The following is a 24,758-nucleotide window of genomic DNA, read 5'->3' as shown; positions in this document are numbered from 1 at the left end:
TATAAAAGTTGTTGTTATTGTGATCGCCGTTTCCATGGCAACACACACGAGACATACAACTGGAAACTGACTAACAACTGGAAAAACAATCAGTAAACTCTTTTGTAACGTACGCAACGTTTCCTACTCCAGAAAGTAGTCCGACCCTTAGCGACCACCCTAGCAACAGAGAGGATTTCTAGTCTCCAACTGAATAAATACAGAACATAGAAACACTAAACCGGTCCAGCGAGCCGCCGCTAGGATTGTAAGTGCGTGACTCTCCGTGGTGTTACGGTACGGGTGATCGGAGCGACCAAAAAAGTACAAAAAGAGACCCGACTTCACCAAACGGGTCATTTAATAGATCTATAATAAGTAGAAACTACATTATATTACATGTTATATGAAATTCTATTCTAATTCTATATTCCCATTGAGGAGGTGGAGTCATATTTATTGTTATGATGATTTGTTCCAAATGTACAGTTGACCAATCAGATCTCTGGGGGCTTGTTGTATAATCTTCTATTTTGTATGATTTGTAGTACGATGACTTTTCAATAACGTGAAAAAAATCGATTTGTCCATTAAAACACATTATTGAGCCACAGTATTGTTCTGGGTGATAAATTCACACTGAAGCACCGACTGCTGTTTAACCCTTTGAACCGATTTTCAGGATAACTTCACTACCTTCATTATTGAGCTCATATCTTGGTCATTGTTGTTGCTAACCATTCATGTTATATCTTGTTTTTTTCAGGACAGCCTAGGCTCTCCAGATCTTTCATCATTTCATTATACACTTACAGATTTCTATTTTTTTAGCCTTTTTATTCAGGACAAAAAAAATAATCTTATGAAATTGTTCGGTTTTCCATGTATCTCACCACTACATATCAGTAGAAATGTCTTTTTATAGTTGCGTAGAGGAGATTGTCGAGAATCTGGCAGTATATGAACCATGTTTTGTGGGAAACTCAGCAGTTTCACAACATGCGTGTTTAGCGCTTGATGGAAAATGAATGTCGTGAATGGCAATTCAAAGGGTTTCGTCTGCCAACTGGAAATCCTCTTCAACCAATGAATTATTTCCTCCTGACAGAACAGCTCCGACGTTACGAGCAGCGTTTTTTAAGTCTCGTAAACTGTGAGTCAGAGCGGCAGCAGATCAGACCGGTTAATTCCCAAAACATACTGCTGCCAGTTGGCGATGGGCTTCTGGAAGTACATCGAACAGATCTTAAGGTCAGGGAAGCCAACACACAAGTCAACTCTTAAAAACTCAATATTTCAGACTTGCTTTTTATGACACTTCAACCCAGTTGTCGAGCTCAACAGTCCACCTGCCAAACACCTGGAAAAAGTGACTGGAAGAATCCAGCAGAGAACTGGTGCTGATTTAAAGGCAGAGAGTGTTTTCACCCAATAATGATTCTGTCTGTGTTTCTGTGTATGAAAATCACAACACTGAATTTAAATGAAATGAATAGATATCAACTATTCATGTTGTTATTTCTTTAAAAGCATCCTCACCAGAGGATGCTTGTTACACAAGAGCCTGAAAAAATGTTGCACTGAATTGTACTGCAGATCTTTCAGGACACATATGCATAAACATTGTTTACCAAAAAGAGACTAACCAATCATCATCCATCAGTGATGTCATCGTTGGTTTGTGAACGTTATAAATCCTCCAGTTCAGATTCTGTCCGTCACCATCTTTGCTAGTTCGGAGCGGTTTCGGAGCAGGAAGTGACCATATTTGGACGAGCTGGGGGAGGAGCCAGCGGTGGATCTGACCGATCTGATTGGAAACCTGACGATACTCCGTCCCGCCCACCGATAGCTGTAACCTGTGGGTCTGAACGGCGGTTCGCTTGTACGAAGGCGTCCAATCACCAGTAAGGATGCCATCACCATGACAACGCGAGTTCCATTTGAACGCAGCACCTGATTGACAGTCAGAACGTCACGACGGAAGATTCAACTGTCGCTTTTGAACCTTTTGAAACATTTGAAGACACAAAACTGTCCATCAGTTCACCTCTGAGGTCCCTGAAGAAAACTACGTCGTTCCACCGCCAGCTCGTCCTCGTTGATATCTGGAGGTCGAACGGAACCGAAATGGAGCAATCGCAGGGAAACGAGAAGCGATCGTCCACAAACAATGTCCAGCGCAGAGTTCCTCATTTTAAACTTTATTGCTTTGCTTTTGCTGCCGTGGGTAAGTACAAAACACCGAGTTGTAACATCCTATATTTGGGTCATTTGAAACATGTTTGTCTGCCTTTGCCAAAATTCATGTCATTTTGAGTAATTAGCTTAGCAGCAACTGTCATTTTGTAAAACTGGGCTACGTGTTGCCGAGGCAACGACCACCCGTTCCAGTTGATTGTGCTTGAAGGCCCATTTTTTGTCATCAAAGCAGACTTCGATAAGGAAGAAAAAGTTCAATGTGCTGTGTGAGTTTACGCTGTGTTGAGTCGTTACAGGAGAAGTGTTTCAGTGAAAACGGCATGAAGTCGAGTACTTTTGTTCCATCCTCACTCTCATGTTCAGCCATTGGTTGGTTTTCTAATATGTCGGTGGTATTTTCACACAGGGGTTACTGCTGCCTTGATTCTCAACTCCTGCATCATGCTGTTGAAACTTGAACCAATCTTCAACGGCATTGTAGGACATCTTTTCGTTGACAAGAATATAATACTGCAACTGAACTTAAGCATGTTCAGTTACAGTATTATATTCTTGTCAAATGTGGCAAGAAAGCTAAGAGGTGAGCTATAGAGTATTTCTTAACTGTCCGTCACCATCTTTGCTACTGCCACCACCAGTTCTTCTCTTCTATCTCTATGCTGTCCTTTTCTCTCTCTGCTCTCCTCTCACCCCAACCGGTCGAGGCAGATGCTCCGCCCACCTCTGATCCTGGTTCTGTTGGAGGTTTTTTCCTGTTAAAGGGAGTTTTTCTTCCCTCTGTTGGAGGTTTTTCTCCCTTAAAGAGGAGGTTTTTTTTCCCTCCTAGCTTATGTGGGAATTGTTGAATTGTTGAATTGTTGGTTTCTCTGTATAATATTGTAAAGTTCTGCTGTAAGGATTTTAATGTGTTAAGTGCCATGAAATAATAATAACTGTGATTTGGCGCTATATAAATAAAGTTGAATTGAATTGAACTGTTACATTAGAATATCCATATTATTGATAATGTTAGTTCTAACTACAGACTGGATATAAAAGAGTTCGTAGCTCCAGGTCTGTAAAATGGTTCCGATGCAGAAGTGTCTGAAGCTGCAATACCAAGTTGGTATCTGGGGTGTCTGTTTGATTGACAGGCCTGTGGTGCAGTCAGGTTTAAGTAAATACATATTTTCCTATAAAAACGCTCTCATGCAGCATCGACAGCAGCGTCGCCTGGATGAATAAAAACTCATCCGACGCCTCTTTCGCAGCATGTTTACATTTTTTCAGTTCAGCACATTAGGTGAAGCATTAGAAATGAGGATAATTTAACTCAAAACCGTTTTTCTATTTCATCATTAATTAGATGTGAAAGTGACTCATACAATATATTGAAATTAAGTGTTTCATGAAGTAAATTAAGTACACATCATTTATCAGGGAATTATGATGTAATTAATTTATTAACAACACTGATGAAGAGGTTGTGGTGTTTGTGTTTCTTTGGAGTGTACGTAATTTACTTTCTAATTATTATTTAAATAGCCTCGAAAAAGCTTGATTTTTCATTTTACTTCCTGAATCAGAAGGTTTAATTCAATAAATTTAGTTTGAATGATTTTGGTCAGCGGGATGAAACACAGGACACAGGATACGACAAACGCCGAGTCGTTGCACCATGTTACTCAGTCTCAGCGAAGGCAGGTTTACGTGGAACAAAAGCATTGGAAAAACAAAAAAAAAGTCCCCGGCGCTGTAACAAACGGCCAGATTTCACATAGCGCACTTCGGCGGTCTTAAGAAACCCGTAGCACAAAGAAACAAGGCGGTTTTGAGAGGCGCTGGACTGCGTTAGCACGGTGCTCTCAATGAAGTACTTAGTGAGTGTTTTATAAGGTGTGTTCAGACTTCTGAACTTTAAAGAAGGAAACTGAACTGTTGAATTGTAATTGTAAATCTCCTGTGACGTGTTGATTATGTCCTGAATTAACGTACTCACCTCAGTCTACGGTTGAAATCAGCAGCGGTGGTGTTCGAGCGATGGATGCAACCCGCCCTGAAAAACAGAAACCAAAAACAAACGTGAAGAAATACAGGAAACTTCTTTCTGTGAAGATAAAATGTCGGTGATCTAACTGCTGCAAACGCGGTTCATTCCTGCCAGCCGCGGGTACGCCTCTGCTATTTCAACTTATATTTTGCTGCAGGTACTTAATAAAGTCAGAGGAGAGAATCCTACAAACAAACAGCGTATCACATTCATTATTTATGTCTCATTAAAAAGACTCTGTGTTTATGGACATTCCTGTTTTTTATTGGATATGAAAGAACTTGCATTTTTTCCCCGGCTAAAACCAAAGTTCTTGTATGGTGGATAATCACTCTGATGGGTTTTATCACCCAGCAAATCTCCTTCAATATAAATCCAGATAGTTACAAAAGAATCCTCGATCACAACATGTGGAAGAATATGACTGCAAACAATTGTCGATATCAAACCTCCCGTTTCTGCACCAATCGATTAAAAGACAAAACTGTTTAAAAAAACACTTTTGTAGCAGAAACTCTGACGTGTAAATATGAATCAAAGCCCACATCTTTGAATAAATGCGCCGCACTCTGGCACAACCTGGACTTTAAAACTTCAACATTAACATGCAGTTCATGGAAAAACGCAGGAAGTCCACATCTGAAACACTTCATTCATCCTGGCTCCAAACTCTGAAACAGAAATATCACATCACTGGTAACAAGCTTCTTGCAATATTCAGTATTTAAAAGGAAAAATTTGCATATCAAATAACAGCTTGCAACTCAAACTTTTCCCAGACAGCAAAAAAAAAAAAAAAAAACCTTCTCAGAAGTGTACGAACATCGAATAACATCAGACACGAACCTCTCACGGCTGGAAAAAAAAAAGGTTTTATCTGTTAGCATCGATATCGTCTCTCGGACGGACATCTGCAACAAGAATCTTCTCAATATCCCCTAAACTCTTTATTCAGTAGGAAAGTTTACGCAGAGTTCAGCTGCCCGGTACGATCTCCGTAAAGCCGGGCTCACGGACAATCGACTGACCCGCTCCACGTTTCCGTGACAACGCCTCCTCGTCATTGGTGTATTATTGCGATTACACAAGTTACCAACTAAATAAAACATGTAATCTAAATGTTTTCATGTTGTGGAGCAACTCACTCTCTAAATATACAACTGTTTTGTTTGTGCGATCTCCATTTCCATGGCAACACATGGGGTATGACTAAAAACTGGAAAACAATCAGTAGACTCTTCATGTAATGTATGTAATGTTTACCACTCCAGGAAGTAATCTGACCCTTAGCAACCACCCTAGCAACAGAGAGGATTACTAGTCTCCAACTAAATAAATACAGAACATAGAAACACTAAACTGAACAGCTCAGTCTGGTTGGAACAAAGATATCTGATGAACAAAGATATCTAATGAACAAAGATATCTGATGAACAAAGATATCTGATGAACAAAGATATCTGATGAACAAAGATATCTCAGGACGTAACTAAGGATGTTAAGTGCGTGACTATCCGTGGTGTTACGGTACGGGTGCTCGGAGCGACCAAAAAGGACCAAAAGAGACCCGACTTCACCAAATGGGTCATTTAATAGATCTATAACAAGTAGAAACTACATTATATTACGTATAATATGAAATTCTATTATAATTCTATATTCCCATTGAGGAGGTGGAGTCATATTTGTAGTGTTGAGCAGGGTGTGATGTCATGATGATTTTGTTCCAGATGTACAGTTGACCAATCAGATCTCTGGGGGTGGAGCTACTTATTGTATAATAGTAATTAGCGAACTAACATTGTAAAGTCACTCAGATCTCTTCTCAACACAAAAACTCTGTCACATGAACTTACATGCAAAGTCAGTGTTTAAAACATTTTCATGATGATTAATGAACACGTTGTCATGCCAACCTGTCCCGAGTGTCGTCGTACTAATGCCGTGACACACAAACCTCCGACGTGTGCGTACTCACCGGCTCAGCTTGCTGGCCGGCGGCGTCGCGGCGTGCGTCAGAGCTTCGGCCGCCGAGCCGTCGCTGTTCACTCGCAGCCGCTGGGAAGAACTACGGCGACAGAAACACAGACGCAGCAAAGTCATCTGAACGTTCCCTGAATCCAGATATCCACATATTTGTTGAGGGTCTTCAGCTTCAGGAAGGCGTTCAGTTCAGGATGTGAAACCACGTTGTGTGCTAATTCCTCAGAGATCTCATTATTTTTTTTTCTTCTCAGTAAAATAACGTGTCCAATCCAATTTTTTTTTCCCCGACTAACCTTTTTCATCCCTGTGAGTCTCTTCAAAGGAACGTGTGTTGTATCAGGAGCCGAAACTCATGATAACGAAAGAATTCGAGATTTTAAAACAATAAAATTGTGTCTCTGCTTGCAAATGTCCAAACTATGAGCCTTTGCTTTCATGTGTCTGGTATGTTTGGGTCCTTTTTTAGAAATTGTAAAAAAGTGAGGAAATGAGGATGAAGAAGGAAGACTGAAGCATTTTAAAAGATTAAAAAAAAAAAAAAAAAAAAAAAAAGAAGAAGAAACTGGTAGCAGCTCAGGGAGTTTCACAAAACTGCTTAAAACTACAGCATCAGCAAAAATGGAGGACATATTACACAAACGCTGTACTTACGCACTAACTCTCACTATTCTGAGTGCATCAGTACAGAAACATGCAGTACACTACAAGTACCGGGATGATGCACTCTAAACGGTCGCCATGTTGGCTCCTTAGAGGAAGGGGCGGGGCCACCGACGTAAAGGATTTTCATATTAAAAGCGTGTGAAGAAGCTGCAGCTGTTCCTGAACACTAAAGTGTTTCTTCTCTGCTGCTGCTGGACAGAAGAATCAGTGTGTTTATTGAGTGTTAAACACAGGACACAAAAACACGCTGATTTCTGGGTAAAATCATTAAAGCTGCAGACATTTTGGAGGCTGATGTGTTCACATGGTGAGGTCATTTCCTGTCAGTGTGATTTCAGTCAACACGACTCTGTTAAAACTCAAGTACAACACAGTAAGAGTCCTATTTGTTAGTGTACTTAGAGGAAGGATGTCATCTGGAACACAGCATATGTCTAGTTCAGCGGAAACAGTGTTTGTCCCTCCAGGAGATAAATAGTTCACGCAAATTCAAGCAAACGCCGATATATTTGCGTGAGCTTGCAATTTTTTTATAAATTCCTTCGATTTTTCCGCAAAAAATGTTATCTTCAGAATCTGTGCTGGAAGTATTAACTCACTTTATTAACAACAATAACTCCTGGTTTCCAACCAGAAAGTCTCTGCTGCTGTTTTCATCACCAAATAAAACTCAAGGGTTTTGCAGGAAATGTGTTCTTCACATTAAAATGATGATTAAATGTTTGTGATCAGAGGAAGTGATTCCATATTACTGGATGTTAAATGAGTTTTCTCCACACGTCCAGTTGTCAGAGACGTCTCTTTGTTTGTTTCATCCAGCAGGTCTATGTGTTGAATGAACATGAATTAAACAGCATCTAAAGCTCTTATTTTGACAGCTGATGTCGTCCTTGTTTCTGTATTACAGTCACAGACGCTCTGTTCTGGAAACATATGCAGCTTTTAGGACCTTTGAGGAGCTTTTAGGACCTTTTTGGAGCTTTTAGGAGCTTTTATCTCCACGGTTCTCTAAGTTCAATAAATAAATAAAACAAATTAGAACTAAAATATTTCTGTGATGTGCTGCACGATTATCATCACAGGAAGTGATCACATATGTATTCCTATATTAGGAAGTGCTTGAAAAAAAATTGCATTTTTCTTTCTGAACTTTTACGTAAAAAAAAAACAAACTCCACAAATTACATCGACATTTTTGAGAAAATCCACCGCAAACTTCAAACATTTTTGATCACAAAAAAACTCCTGCAGGGACTGATTGTACTTGCACATTAGCCACTATGAAAAGCAGCGACCAGTGTCGGTGGTTAACCGCGGTTTGTCCCACCCCTCCTTCACAGCGATTGGACGGCCGGTGACGTTTAAAACACCGTCAAGCTGCTGGTGTTCATTAAAATAATTTAAAAAATGCTGTACTCTATCGACGCTATCTGTTTCATTCACACAATAAACAAACCGGCTCTATCAGCTTCTACCCGACAACAGTATCATTGCTGTTTAGTGAACGTGTACAACTTGTATTTGTACTTTGTGGCGTTCGGCAACAGCTGCAGCTTCCTCAGCAGCAGAAAATGAACCGGTGGCCCCTCCCTCCGTGGCGTACTGCATGTTTTCATACTCGACAGCTCTCGTGCCCTGAAAACTGTGATTGGAGTCCTGCAGTATATGTTCACATGTAACTGACGAGCAGCTGAGTAACGACTGAAAACCTCTGAGAGGATGTCAGCGTAGTTTCCTGACTGCTTTTTGATGATTTTTTTTTTTTCTCTTCTCGTGTTGTCCTCCATGTATACGGCCGTCCTCCCACAATCATGTAAAAAAGAGACTGTTTAAAGAGCAGCTTGCATTTACAGAGTTTTTGAAAGTCACTGTGATTCCTGCTGATTGATGCACATATAAGACAGTTTTGTTTGTTCCAAGTTACCATCTGCTGCAGTTAGCAGTTGGACTGCAAGAACATTTGGAAACTTTAGTGAATGCAAAATAAGGGGAAGTCAAGGAAAATGAAATGTAAACTTCGTAACAAACTGATGGTTAACATTATTCCTACGTTAACTACTGATTCTTAATCACTTATTTTCTCCTTTCAGCGAGATATTTCAACTTGGGGCAAAAGGTTAAAGGTCGTAAATTCATTACAACGCATATGTTGCAAGAAATTAGTTGCTTACTGTGATTTCAGTTTCATAATCATCTATACGTGTTTGGGAAAAAAGATGTATATCTGACCAAATGGAAATGAAGCGCTGAAGTCTCTGTTCAGTATAAAAAAGCTGCACCTGAATGCAGATTATTTGAAACTGTATTGAGGAAATGTCGTCTCCTGCGCTGCAACATGAATGTATTTTCTTTGTTTTTCTTGCTAGTTCGGAGCGGTTTTTAGCAGGAAGTGACCATATTTGGACGAGCTGGGGGAGGAGCCAGCGGTGGATCTGACCGATCTGATCGGAAACCTGACGATACTACGTCCCGCCCACCGATAGCTGTAACCTGACTGCACCACAGGCCTGTCAATCAAACAGACACGCCCCCAAAAACAGGTCTTCTTGAATCTTCTTTTCTAATGAATGAGGGATTATTTTCAGATGGACCTCCAGAAAACTAATAAGAAGGAGTGACTTTAGCTAACAACACCGAGATAACTGATGGACACATTTTATTCACTTTGGATTTGATGAGAGAAGTTGAATGGGAGTCTATGGAGCCGGAGGCTTTTTGGAGCCGACCTCTAGTGGCACTCGCTGGTATTGCAGCTGAAGACACTTCTGGATCAGAACAATTTTACAGACCTGAAGCTACGAGCTCTTTTAGAAACAGTCTGTGGAGACAACGCTGTGTGGGCCTTAAAGTAGATGATGGTGATACTGTGAAAGAATGTGTGTCTCGCTATGAACGCGGGTAAACAAAAACCACGTGTCTCCTTGTTGGTTACAACTCCACAAAAACACTTCACTGATGTCCATCATCAAAGAGACTGATTTGATGAGACAACCAATCTGAGCGGTCATGAACACGCCAGGCAGGAAGTGTGCAGCAGGCCGACGTCCAAAACCAGCCACGAATGTGTCAACAATAAATAAAAGTCCATCTCAATCTCCCGACGTCCACTTCCTTTCTTGTCCCGGAGCTTTTTCGGTGTCTACCACGGCTCAGTTGCCATGGTAATGTAATCCAACTTTCCTATAATTCTAAGCCCCTGTAGGATTTTCTCCTCCGCAGCCGACATAAAAGTTGTATACGCGACCTACTTTGTCGTGGAGGTAGACGGACTTGTAGCGCAGGTGCAGAACCTTCATCGTCCAGGATGAAGTCAAAGCATCCACAACGTTCCTGTTAATGTTGACATCTCAGATTTATTTAAATAGAAACTATTTTTTTTTCCATTTACTTCCGATGACATTTCAGATATTCCCCCCCTCGACTTTTCAGAGCCCCCCGATTGTGTCGGCTCTCCCCTTCTTCCTTTGTTCGCGGACGTTTGCCTTCGACAGAGAGGGAAGCGCTATCGGGGGGGTCAAAAACTCATTTTGAAAAAAAAACAACAAAAAAAACAAAATGTTTTTGCGCGTGGGCGTCGTTCAGTGTGTTTGTCAGAGAGACAGAAGGATGGAGAGAAACAGAATAGAGAGAAGTAATTATGGTGGGAGGAATAACGCTCACCTCTGGCCCTGCGTGGGCAAACTGCTACACTGCGAGTGTGTGTGTGTGTGTGTGTGTGTGTGTGTGTGTGTGTGTGTGTGTGTGTCTAAGTACAGTAGATTGGTGTGACTCTCGAGTACTCTGACATGCATTACATTTTTTTTTTTTTTTTTTCTGACTCCATCCGTCCACCTAAACCCATCTCCCTCTCTCTCTCTCCCTCTCGGTCTCATCTCTCCTCCTCATCCTCCCACTCAGTGCACTCAGCATTGCAAATCACCCCGCCAACACACACACACACACACACACACACACACACACACACACACACACACACACACACACACACACACACACACAGCCAAAGGGAAGTGTTGTTCAGATCAGCAGGTCGTGTTGTTGCTCTAGCCTCTGCTCACATTTCTACCTGTCACTTTATTTACTCCCTTTATTCCATTTTCTGTGCTCATCTTTACATATTTTCATCTTAACAGCGAGTCTAATAATTCCTGGAGAAACGTCGTAATCATGCAAGCGCTTATTTTTTTTTTTACTACATTTTGTTGTTTTCATAACTGATGAAATGTAAATAGATGCATAGATGAAGATCTATGCATCTATTTATCTATTTATAATCAAGGTCATCCACACCTGCTGCAATGTTATCATAAAGTTTATCCATATCTTCACTTAACAAACAAGCCAATGTGAAGGAAAACATCACCGCTGTACGTGTTATGTTAAAATAAATCATCACATTTATGGAAAAGTTTAATATTTTATGGTTGTGGAAATAATCAAAGGGGCCAGTAACACTTGGGGGGGGGGAATGCTTCGTTAGAAACTGTAAAATAAGTTGTATCATTATTTTAATTATTCACAATTGAATTTCATGGACATGTAAACATAATAGCCATTAGTGGTAAAGCGCATTATAGCAGACGTGTCCCGAGTGAAACTCCTGGCTTGCCGTACCTTTCGCTCTCTCCACATCCTCCACTGATGAAGCCAAAATAATAATTAAAAATTCAATTATTACACATTTTCCATGTGGACTTTGTTTTGTAGTTCTCGCTATGATAAACATGCCAAGTGAATTTGATTGTTTAGGGGCGCTAACGAGCCGTTAGGCCACACCCATTCCCGAGATCCATATCGGATATCAACTTTCACCACGTAGGAGTTTTCAAGCACCTTTAAGCACTCAAACATGCAATTCATTGGAGAGAATAAGAATTCCTTGAATGGAGCCATTCGATGCTTCGGCCTTAATAATAATGATAATAAAAATAATAATAATAATAATAATAATTAGATACTGAAAAATAACGTTTGTAATGGCAGCAGCATTTGCAGCAATCAGTCATGTGGAGGAAAACATAGAAGAGTTTGAAAATGTCTGAAAATATTGAGCATTTTAGTCAAATAGCTTGTGTTGTGATTTGGTGCTTTATAGATAAAATTGAATTGAATCGAATTATTGTTGGTGAATTGCTAAATCCATTGTAAAAATACTCCAAACAACGTTCACAAAAGCCAACGTTGACTTGTTCAGGCTTAAAGTTGGAACTAATAATATAAGCTCATTATGTTTTTGTGCTACTGTCATTATTATTATTGTTCACTGTATAAAATTGGTTTTGAGAATTGTGAAAAAACGATGTAAAGACTTCTCGACTACTGTGGAGAGAACGGATAACGCTTTGACATATTATAATATGTAAAAACATATTACAATAAACTATAAGTGAAGGTCATCTTATATTTGGTGACAAGATAATTACGTGATCACAAAACAGACTGTTTATAAAAGTGTTCGTAGCTTCAGGTCTGTAAAATGGTTCTGATCCAGAAGTGTCTTCAGCTGCAATACCAGCGAGTGCCACTAGAGGTCGGCTCCAAAAAGCCTCCGGCTCCATAGACTCCCATTCAACTTCTCTCATCAAATCCAAAGTGAATAAAATGTGTCCATCAGTTATCTCGGTGTTGTTAGCTAAAGTCACTCCTTCTTATTAGTTTTCTGGAGGTCCATCTGAAAATAATCCCTCATTCATTAGAAAAGAAGATTCAAGAAGACCTGTTTTTGGGGGGCATGTCTGTTTGATTGACAGGCCTGTGGTGCAGTCAGGTTACAGCTATCGGTGGGTGGCATGTTGTATCGTCAGGCTGGCTCCTCCCCCAGCTTGTCCAAATATGGTCACTTCCTGCTCCAAACTGCTCTGAACCAGCAAGATGGTGACGGACAGAATCTGAACTGGAGGATTCAATCACAACACGTTCCTGCAAATGTTTCACAATAAAAGCCTTTTTATGTGGGATTTAAGGCTTATAAAACACTAACAGGGCTTTTAGTTTGAAACAATACAGGAAGTGTTGAGGTTGTATTAACGTGTAACGCAGCAGATAACGAAGCTTCAAGTGAATCATTAAAATGTAATTGTGATAAATTTGACCGTTTCCTTTTGTTTTTATTGGCTCTCTTGAATGAAACATGCATTGAAATTTAAAACGGGTCAAATATGTTCATGAATTTGAACTGGAGGCTTCATAACGTTCACAAACCAACGATGACCTCACTGATGGTTTAAGATTGATTACAGGGATGCAAACACATCTTTGGTTTGCTTCTTTCTGGAGGATTTATTAACAACAAGGAAAATATCAAATAAATTAAGCTCCAGATCCTCCTTTTCGTGCTCTGAATGTGTTTTCTCTCCTCGTTCTGCCTGCAGAGAGAGTTTTAAAGAGCGCCCTCCGACAGCTGCTTCAGGTTCATGTAGGTGAGAATTTAATCTGCGCGAGTGTGTCTGTGTAAATATTTCGAAAAGGATTTGTTACGGAGGAAGGACGAGCAGAAAAAAACGGTGTTATCCACACAGGCGGACGCCAACGACATGAACACAAGCACGGAGAATGTATTTGTAACACTTTCTCATCGGGAAAAGAAACTGGGAAAAAAAAAAAAAAAACTGCATTCATACATAATTTTATTCATGTATTTATACACCTACACACATACGAGCTTATGCACGCACACAAACACACACACACACACACACACACACCTCAGAACTAAGCAGTTATATCCTACGTGTTCCCTCCGATGGGTTGATCTCTTTGAGGCTTCCTCCAGTTCCTTCGCTGTTGAAGACGTCTTCAAACAAGTGTTGCACCACCTAGCGCCTTTGTCTCCGCGGGTGTGCGACCCAGATAGACCACCACGTGGAGTCCGACTACTACTATTCGAAATTCGCTCTCAACTATTCGATCATGATTCGAATATTCGCCCGTGTTCGTACCATCTTCTTCAGCTTTTAAGCGCATTACCGCCACCTTCTGACGGGGATACTGCATTACAACCAGGCGGCGGTAAAAAAAAACAGGAGGAAATACCAAAGAACGATGAGCACCGATGAGACCTCACCAGCCTCTAGTGGCACTCGGTGGTATTGCAGCTTAAGACACTTCTGCATCGGAACCATTTTTCAGACCTGAAGCTACGAACACTTTTATAAACCGTCTTTGGCTCCAAAATAGCAAAACAGCAGGTGGGACTTTGCGAACAGGGTAAAAGCATTGAGAGGAAATACAGGCAACAGATGCAGCCGGGGTTTTGTTGATCGATTCAGGGAGCATTGTAAGTGTGATATCAGGTTACAGCTGCAGAAAATAAACGGTGGAAGTGGTGCAACTAGTTTATGTAACGGGTTATGATTCATAGAAAAACTCAGTTGGGAAATCACAGAGTGAGCGAATGCATCTATGGAGCTCTTCATGAATATTCATGTTAGATTTTATTGGGACATATAGTCAGAGATTAGTTCAGCAGTGAATACAGTCTTTATATTTTTATACCTCAGTAATAAGACTTTTTAACTATTGTCTTTCTACCTCTAATGTTTAAATTGTTTCCCAGAAGCCACCTGGGCAGATGTTGAAAGGGGTGGTGGTGAGTCATTGATCTACCTGCTGTTTACCAGGGTGGAGGCGGGGTTATCCGGGTCGGACTCGACGGAGGGGGAGGTGCCTACTGTCGTCATGACAACCAGTTCAGGGTCCAGGATGAAGATCTCTTCCAGGGAGATTTCGGACACGTAGTTGAGATGTTCCTGAAAGGTTCAACAGACAGTGATTACAGAAGGTTTAATCAAGATCTCCATCCAAATGTTTTTTATTGCCTAATTAAATCATCATTCACCGACTCCATGAAGCGTTAGCTGTAAATCTGGCTGCACACAATTTGTTTTGTTTTTTTATTTTTCTTTATCCCCCCCCCCCAAAAAAAAATATTATGAACAAATCAACATTTATGTTATTTTAGAGTTACGATGTCAAAAGTCAACAATAATTCAAAAATCCACTTGTCATGAAGTGATTGGAGCGTGGAAACCCTGTTTGCAGTGGTTGGACCAATCGGGGACCAGTATCAGCGGTTTAAGTGCAATGATGTTGAAATTAAGCATTTTTTTCAGTGTTGGTAGAGTTTTGGCACGTACGTCGGTCCATGCCGATTGGTTAGAGGCTGCTCCAATAGTTTCAAAATGAACTTCAATTCATCATGGGTGAATAATGATTCACAGCATCTCCTACAAATGGCCCAAAAACTTCAAAAATGGTCAGAACTATCAAGTAAAGATGATTTGCAGTGACTGCAATAAAATAAATTTGAAATCAGGTGATAAATAAACAGCAGAAGAGAAGATTCACGATTCCTCGAGAAAAAATAAATAGTTGGTTTATTGGACCGTCACTTTTTACCCAGCCGTCCAATCACAGTGAAGAAGGGGCGGGACAAATGCCACAAACTTAAGATCTTTAACTGAACGTTGGTACTCGCCGAGATGTTTCCTCACACACTAGAATTTCATAAACCTACATGGACCGGCGGGTCCGTCGTCTCTCCCTCAAACTATCTGTGAAATTAGGCACTTTTTAAATTAACTGTTACTTTGGCAGATATTCTGTATCATAGCAACCAAAAGTGCCTCCGGAGCGCTCCCAGCTGGCTGTTTCCAGAAGAGCAGCGAGCATCTTCAGCTGAGAACAAAGCTTTGGGTAAAAAAAAAAAGGGTCCTCAGTGACCGCAGTTTTTCTGATCTCAGAGCTGCCTGAAGCTGCAGCGCGCTGCTCTCTGAAGAAAGTTCCCCAAACTGCATTAAAACAAGATCAGTGTGTGGAGATAAGGATGGAAAAAAAAACAAAAAAAGTAAGCTGCAGTGCAACCGGCATCCCGTACTCTCCCTTTACAACAGAAAAGAACTGAATGTTAAACTGAACCACACCATCACTACGCTGACTGTCTGAAAGTCCAGCTTCACTTAAGAGTTTAGATTTAGAAGTCTATTTTCACTCAAAGTCAGATTTTAAAGGGGCGGGACTACATGAAAGACTTCTGACATCACAAAAAGTTGGAACAAAGCATCCTGGTCCTTTTCAGTTAAAACAAGTGTGACATACAGCAGACATACGAGGGTGTATCAGCAGGTTCGGAGACTGATTCAGTTGCGCGTGAACGATGCGTGGCACAGAAACCCAACAAACTTCGTAAGTAAGTTCTCCAGCAGTTGAGTTGCACATGATTTTGCGAGCAGCGGTTTGAGCGCGTCTGCGTTTTATGTTTTACACATCTGAAACTTGAGCAGAGCGAACATGAAAAAAATGAATTGAAAATGTAGCAGGAAGCCAAATTGTCGTAGAACCAAAGTGCCATCGTGCCGTTATAGTTCAGATCTTTTGCACTGAATGTTTTTCCCTCAGATCCATCAGATCACCACAGTGAAACTTGGTGTTGACAGTCTGACCCTGGGGGACGGATTCATTGTTGCGCAACCCCGGGAAGGTCCAAGAAAACCCAGCTGGTGTCTCCTGACCTAATGCACCTTTTTCGGCTTTGGACAGTGATGTCATCAGAACACCTCTCCAGGCTCGTCGTTTCATCGCTGTAGACTTCCTGAAGCATTTCAAGGGTTTCTGTTGCTGATATTTCTGGTCATATCCTCGGATAAATCGACGTGCGTACGGACCCGCACAAAAAAAACAAAAGGGTGCGTAATCGGCTGCTGATTATGCCCAAAGTTAAAAAACATTTAAAAAAAAATACACACGTCATGGCGCTGCGCATCGTTGGCACGCAACAGTAGCAGTCTCTGAATTATTGAATCCACCCTCACACTGAGAATGGAGACATCAAGCTTTACGACATTTCTGAAATGAAATCTTGTTTCATATTCACAGATTGTCCAGTTTTTAATGAGGAAAAGGAATTTATGTAATTTGAAGCATTTTTACAAGATAACTGGATTTGTTTTTTGGAGAAAATCATTATTCAGAGCATTTATTAACATCTTAGGTGCATTTTTTTAAGCGTCTGGCAGGAAAAAAAAATTTTTTATTGACACTCATGAAACAGAAGACAGTTCTCCTCATTTTTCAAACTCTTATGTTAAAGTTTCAGTTTGATTCATTCACCAGAACAGTCCTCACTCTTCAACTGCTAAAATCATAATTTTTAGAAGCTCAGAGTGAAACGTTGGTTCAGTCATCTACTGTATGTCAAATTACATAAATATGAGTAGCAGTGAGTGACTTGCCATATTTTTAAACCCCTCAGGGAATATGTATACCAGCATTTCCCAGAAGCAGATGTTTGGACCATATGGTCATCATTAAAAAATACCCGTCTTGTATTGGGTGGAAAACTAATTTAATCACTAATATTTACACATAATTCTTCCTTAAAAGAAACTATCAATCAAATGAAGTAATGAAGGAAATAAAAAAAATTTCTTGTTGGTGTTTTATATGAATTTACAGGAAAATAGACGGGAAAAAAAAGAATATTAAGATATTTTTTGTAATTGAATTGCTCTCTCATTGGTTTGAAGATGCCTTTATATTGCGTGCAGCCATTTCACAGGTGGTAAAGTATTCATATGCAGGTTCAGACTCACCTGTGCTCTGTCTATCCGGTAGAAACGATCTGCTGTTGTAGCTGAAGAGACAGAAACAAAAGTATTAACCGAAGAAATATCAAATCAACTATTACCTGCTAGACAATTCAGCTTCTTTAAATCATTTTGTTCCAGTCAGTCATTAAAAAAAATTACAGTTAAAAAAGCAAGCTGCCTTAGTCCTTGTTAAATTTTACAAGTGCACGGCTGCAGCAATTAAACTGAGAACAACTGACAGTCTGTGGTTTAAAAAGAAACACAATGTGACCAAAGCACACCGAGTTCATCCATCTGTCTCCTCCACCAATAAATCATTTCATTTTAAAGTGAAATGAAAGAACAAAAGAGACAGGTAATGTAATTGCTAACACCAGCTTCTGTTCTGCACTGGTTCCTGCATTTAAGTGGTATTTTGAATGTTAAAACTAAGTTACACAAATGATTGATGAATTTAATAATCCATCTGTCGCTCATTAGCTTGTTACATCGCCATTATGTAACCTGGTTCAACCTACCTACCAACCTACCAACCTACCGACCGACCTACCGACCGACCTACTGACCGACCGACCGACCTACTGACCTACCTACCCACCTACCTACCTACCGACCAACTTACCTACCAACCAACCAACCTACCAACCAACCAACCTACCTACCTACCTACCAACCAATCAACCTACCAACCAATCAACCAATCTATCTACCTACCTACCTACCTACCAATCAACCTACCAACCAATCAACCTACCAACCAACCAACCAACCAACCAACCTACCTACCCATCAACCTACCAACCAATCAACCTACCAATCAACCTACCAACCAACGTATTTACCGACCGGCCTGCCTACGTGTGTCACTGTGTGATTTCAGAGTGAGAATAAGTTTCTACACTAACTCATTCTCTGCCATCAGAAAGTCTGAGTACAGAACTGACGAGTCCAGATTTGAATACAAATACAACCTCATTTCTTACTAAATGTGCACAAATGATTATTTTAAACCTTTTTAATCATTCATATGTTTTATACACAAACAATGGTTCATTGGGTAGAGGAGCTCCTGAGGCAGGTTGTTCAAGGTACCGCTGGAGAAGCTGCTGAAGGAAAGAGTAAATCCTTCACCACGTACTTACAGTCAAGGAAACACCACTTGGGAGATAATCTCTGCGATGAAAGGATCTTCGGTTCGACGGCCTCCTCCTGAATGACGGAGACACAAACGGTTAGATCACAAAGCAGGACGGAACTCTGTGTTAGAAATACTCCAGCTATTTATTGAACGGAAAGTATCGACAAGCTAACGGGAGAGGAAGAAGAAAATAGACGGATTGAACGGGAAAAGGTCGAATTTAGAGTCGAGGAAGTGTGAGTCAGAGTCCGGAGCAGAACTAGGTCAAACAGAACGCCTTTTCACCTCCAACACACACTGTGAGGTGGGAGGTCAATGTCAATGACAACGTTTGGATGATGCGGAGGGGATTGTGAGTGTGCAGGGGAGGGGGGGGGGCTTCCAAAGCTGTTTAACCACTTCTGAAGAAGCACGCTGACACGACAGCAAATCTGCACTGATCAAAGGTCTCCGGACCTCCACAGAAGAACTCCATAAATCTGCAACGGGTGTGAATGCAGCGCCTCAAGGTGAATGAGTAATCAGGTAGCCATGGCAACCAGTCAATGACAGCCGGACTAAGTAAGTGGTGATCCTTCAGATTTGACTTTTTTTTTCGTTACTGCCCGTTTTGCAGCAAGTTCCAATCAATGCATCCTGTTGTGAATATTTTAAGAGATATTATTATATTTTGTTGATCCTGAGGTTCACATTAAATCCTAAAATGGGTCTTCAATTTATACATATTTGTATCATGTAAAGTGAATTTCCTCCCCTCAGAGTACTGCTACAAGCATTTAAGAGGATATAGATCACCGTGTTAGTGTATTTTCTTCAACCCTTGTAGACCCCGCATTTGATTGATGTCAGAATACAAGTCAACACCACAAATAATATTTGTCAAGCTAAAATCTGAACTCGCATAACTTCACGTTGCAGAAAAAGAAACATTCAAACGGGAAATGACAGAACTTCACACTCATAAAGAGATCAGTGGAGCTGAAGCAAGGCCGATAGATCTAAAGATAACAGAAGAAGTTCAGAGCATGAAGTCATCGGTGGCAAAAAGAGGTAGAGGAAATCATCTACTATTTACAGGGTTGTTGGTTTGATTCCCAACTCCTCAGGAAGAAAGACGCAAACATAGACGCTCGAATTCACGCTAATTTAGAGTCACCGACTAACCTGGGACGGTGGGAGGAATGTCGCACTCGCCACATTGCATCATATTTTGTTTTAGGTTAAAATCAACCATCAACCATCAGTGATGTCATCAACCATCAGTGATGTCATCGTTGGTTTGTGAACATTATGAATCCTTCAGTTCAGATTCTGTCCGTCACCAACTTTGTTAGTTCAGAGCGGTTTGGAGCAGGAAGTGACCATATTTGGACGAGCTGGGGGAGGAGCCAGAGGTGGATCTGACCGATCTGATCGGAAACCTGACGATACTACGTCCCGCCCACCGATAGCTGTAACCTGACTGCACCACAGGCCTGTCAATCAAACAGACACGCCCCCAAAAACAGGTCTTCTTGAATCTTCTTTTCTAATGAATGAGGGATTATTTTCAGATGGACCTCCAGAAAACTAATAAGAAGGAGTGACTTTAGCTAACAACACCGAGATAACTGATGGACACATTTTATTCACTTTGGATTTGATGAGAGAAGTTGAATGGGAGTCTATGGAGCCGGAGGCTTTTTGGAGCCGACCTCTAGTGGCACTCGCTGGTATTGCAGCTGAAGACACTTCTGGATCAGAACCATTTTTCAGACCTGAAGCTACGAACTCTTTTATATCCAGTCTGTGGTCGATGATACAGCATGCGCAGCAGTTACAGTAAGTTTAAAAGTTAAAGTTAGCACCAGCCTTGTAATGTTGGAAACTCTGGAAAACTCACCTTCATATCTACTTGCCTCATTACTGAAACGTTTTGGATGTTTATATCACTCAAACGTCACCAATTAGACCAGAACGCTGCAGCGAGACTTTTAACGAGATCAAAAAACAAGCAGACAGCAACATTACTAAGGCTCCTGCCCCCCCGCTACGGTTCCATGTTAGCTGGAGACTGAAGTCCAAAGTCTTCGTCTTTGGTTTACTGCTAAATGGTGTCTGCGCTGCTTCTCGCTGGGAACTCCTGCCCCCATACCACGCCATCAGACACCTCAGATCTCCGGACCAAAGGCTGCACATCAAGGTCTAAAGAGCAGACGCCTCCAAACTGAAATCCCTCTCCATCCATTTCTTCTTCTTCTGTCCTTCCTTTTGACTTTAAACAGTTTCTTACTTCCTGTTAACTGAGCCTGACTTTCCACTGGTGCTGTGTTTCTCTGAGGGCCTTCATCGCCTGATTAATGATCTTTTCTTCTTCCTTTGTGTGCTGCTAAAGTTTGAATCAACTTTATTTTGCTAAAACTAAAGCAAGTTCATCTAATAGCAAATCCTTCCTTCTGTTTATAATGTTCAGTTTTTGTTGGCACTGTTTCACGAAAGTGGAAATTAAACTTATTGGACTTTTTATGTCAAGTTTGGAATTAAGAAGTAATATTTGTGCATTTTAAGACAACAGAAAAAAACTTGGGTGCCACCACTTCAGCTTTTAAGGGGATTAAATATGTAATCTCTTCCTGTGATAATAATCGTGCTGCACATCACAGAAATGATTTAGTACTAATATTTTTGTATGTATTTATTTATTGAGCTTAAAGATACAAATTACAAATAGACTACATTAGCTGTCAAAATAAGAGCTTTAGATGCAGTTTACAAGTGGACGCGGGTATAAAACGAATTTAACATTCAGTAATATGGAATCACTTCCTTTGATGATAAGCTTTTAGTTAGATAATTTTATTGTGAAGGCCACATTTCCCACAAACCCCGTCACTTCCTGTTTTTCCTCTAGTTCAGAGTTTTATTTGGGTAATGAAAACGGGATCAGAGCCTTTCTGATTGGAAATGAGGAGTTATGTTTGTTAATAAAGTGAGTTTTACTTGAAAAGATTTACTTTATGTCGTTAATACTTTCAGCACAGATTCTGATGACTCTTTTTTTGCGGGAAAATTGCATGAATTAAATATTTGTAGCCTCGCATGATATCTGAAAACCTTTTTAATAAACTTCAGCAAAATTGAAAGACGGATGATGCAATCTTATTGGTCCGATATTGTGTCTCGGTAAGAAAGACCAAGAGGAAGTCAGACGATGTGAGTGCAGGATGAAGATGCCCATCGTAATATACTGTATGTTACTGTTTGCTACAATCTGATTTCGTGTTTATTTTCTAATAATGGTGATTTTCTTGTTCATTCATATAGTAAGAAAATAAATAAATTCATATAAGAAATTATAAATAGAATTTCACTACTATGAAACCAAGCTTAGTGCGAAAGCTGAAGTATTCAGTGTGACTGATTTCCTCCATGTGAGGCTGCAGCACCAGACTCCTGCTGAGCTGGTGCGTCCCGGTTCCACATGTGCGGCTCCGTCGGCGTTGTGCAGCCACTGTGTTGGTTCTCCTGCTTCTGTCGGCGCTTTGCTCCGAGCTCCAAACCCCAGTGGTTCCCCGGCATTCAGCTGGACAGATGGCACCAACACACACCGGCGACTTAGGCGAGTCGGAGAATAAAAGGGGATTCAAGTACTACAAACACGTCGTCTTGTTATTTCTATATCCTGCTTGAATTGAGCTTTAAAGTCCACAAAAACCAAAGCACAGAACAACAGCAGAGAGAGTAAGATCAGAGGTTATACAATTATGTGAACGCTTCCCTGAGGCATATATATCCATTTCTATGCAGATGACATCCAGCGATATTTATCTATGAAACCTGATGAATCAAATCACTTCATCAAACGTGTTGAAAACTAAATAACTAGTCATTTTCTACTTCTAAATTATTCTACTTATTATCCGAGTGCTGAAAGGAGTTAGCAAATGAGAGTAGATTCGTCCCATATTGGCTTGTCCTCATTGACTATCTATGAAATCAAGAATAGAATTTAAAAACGTATAAAGCCTTCAATGACCAACCAGCATCATGTTTTAAAGACGTCACAGCTGCTTGTGGTTCAGGAGACAGTTTAAGATCTGATAAATCTGAAATTCAAGCTGCCTCAAGCCTGCGTTGTTACATTTTTAACTTTTACATTTTTTAATGTTGTTTTTGTTATTTGTTTTCTTGCCGGGTTTTATTTTGGTGTTGTAAAGTGTTCTGAGATGTTTTATGGTGATCGTGCACCTAAATTTCAAAGTAAAAATTAGATTGAACTGAATAAATAAAGTGTTTCTTCCCATTCAGCCTCCTCTGACCACACGTCTTCTGAATGTCTACCATGTTCTTTTGTCCCTCATTGCCACGGCCTCTTTTAACAGCAAAACCCTGGAACACCAAGTTTCCATGGCTCCAGCCACCTGCTTCCACTTCCTGTCTGAGCCTGATGTCGCCACCCGCTCCAGGACTGTCGCAGCCGAGTCCGCAAATCATCGCAAAATCTTGTCTATCGCAGTTCCAGCGCCATCTACCGGTGGCCCCCTTTTCTACCCATCTGTAGCCTACCTCCCTCTGTACATTGCATATGTTTCAGAGACTGGATATATACAGTGGGTACGGAAAGTATTCAGACCCCTTTAAAGTTTTCACTCTTTGTTTCATTGCAGCCATTTGCTAAAATCAAAAAAGTTCATTTTATTTCTCATTAATGTACACTCAGCACCCCATGTTGACAGAAAAAAACAGAAATGTAGAAATTTGTGCAAATTTATTAAAAAAGAAAAACTGAAATATCACATGGTCATAAGTATTCAGACCCTTTGCTGTGACACTCATATTTAACTCACATGCTGTCCATTTCTTCTGATCCTCCTTGAGATGGTTCTACTCCTTCATTGGAGTCCAGCTGTGTTTAATTAAACTGATTGGACTTGATTAGGAAAGGCACACACCTGTCTATATAAGACCTTACAGCTCACAGTGCATGTCAGAGCAAATGAGAATCATGAGGTCGAAGGAACTGTCCAAGGAGCTCAGAGACAGAATTGTGGCAAGGCACAGATCTGGCCAAGGTTACAAAATAATTTCTGCAGCACTCAAGGTTCCTAAGAGCACAGTGGCCTCCATAATCCTTAAATGGAAGAAGTTTGGGACGACCAGAACTCTTCCTAGACCTGGCCGTCCAGCCAAACTGAGCAATCGTGGGAGAAGAGCCTTGGTGAGAGAGGTAAAGAAGAACCCAAAGATCACTGTGGCTGAGCTCCAGAGATGCAGTAGGGAGATGGAGAAAGTTCCACAAAGTCAACTATCACTGCAGCCCTCCACCAGTCGGGGCTTTATGGCAGAGTGGCCCGACGGAAGCCTCTCCTCAGTGCAAGACATATGAAAGCCCGCATAGAGTTTGCCAAAAAACACATGAAGGACTCCCAGACTATGAGAAATAAGATTCTCTGGTCTGATGAGACCAAGAGTGAACTTGTTGGCGTTAATTCTAAGCGGTATGTGTGGAGAAAACCAGGCACTGCTCATCACCTGCTCAATACAATCCCAACAGTGAAACATGGTGGTGGCAGCATCATGCTATGGGGGTGTTTTTCAGCTGCAGGGACAGGACGACCGGTTGCAATTGAAGGAAAGATGAATGCGGCCAAGTACAGAGATATCCTGGAAGAAAACCTCTTCCAGAGTGCTCTGGACCTCAGACTGGGCCGAAGGTTCACCTTCCAACAAGACAATGACCCGAAGCACACAGCTAAAATAACAAAGGAGTGGCTTTGGAACAACTCTGTGACCATTCTTGACTGGCCCAGCCAGAGCCCTGACCTAAACCCAATTGAGCATCTCTGGAGAGACCTGAAAATGGCTGTCCACCAACGTTCACCATCCAACCTGACGGAACTGGAGAGGATCTGCAAGGAAGAATGGCAGAGGATCCCCAAATCCAGGTGTGAAAAGCTTGTTGCATCATTCCCAAGAAGACTCATGGCTGTACTCGCTCAAAAGGGTGCTTCTACTCAATACTGAGCAAAGGGTCTGAATACTTATGACCATGTGATATTTCAGTTTTTCTTTTTTAATAAATTTGCACAAATTTCTACATTTCTGTTTTTTTCTGTCAACATGGGGTGCTGAGTGTACATTAATGAGAAATAAAATGAACTTTTTTGATTTTAGCAAATGGCTGCAATGAAACAAA

The 24,758-nt window shown here is 40.9% G+C and overlaps 1 protein-coding gene across 5 annotated transcripts in view; it reads right to left on the bottom strand.

The window, feature by feature from the left end:
• LOC138213949 (diacylglycerol kinase zeta-like) overlaps positions 1–24,758 on the bottom strand; it is a 101,175-nt gene that overhangs the window by 13,187 nt on the left and 63,230 nt on the right. For all 5 annotated transcript variants that reach the window (XM_069175286.1, XM_069175287.1, XM_069175283.1 and 2 more), the window contains 5 exons: positions 18,588–18,654; positions 17,449–17,489; positions 14,465–14,607; positions 6,189–6,278; positions 4,160–4,216 (listed from right to left, as the gene is read on the bottom strand). In XM_069175286.1, the coding sequence (XP_069031387.1) occupies positions 4,160–4,216; positions 6,189–6,278; positions 14,465–14,607; positions 17,449–17,489; positions 18,588–18,654 (398 nt within the window). The remainder of the gene's footprint in view (positions 1–4,159; positions 4,217–6,188; positions 6,279–14,464; positions 14,608–17,448; positions 17,490–18,587; positions 18,655–24,758) is intronic.

Source organism: Embiotoca jacksoni, unplaced genomic scaffold (genome assembly GCF_022577435.1).
Source record: "Embiotoca jacksoni isolate LCO1_2020_lvr unplaced genomic scaffold, fEmbJac1.0.p SCAF_65, whole genome shotgun sequence".
NCBI classification, from domain to species: Eukaryota; Metazoa; Chordata; class Actinopteri; family Embiotocidae; genus Embiotoca; species Embiotoca jacksoni.
This window is presented reverse-complemented; position numbering and strand designations above follow the sequence as displayed.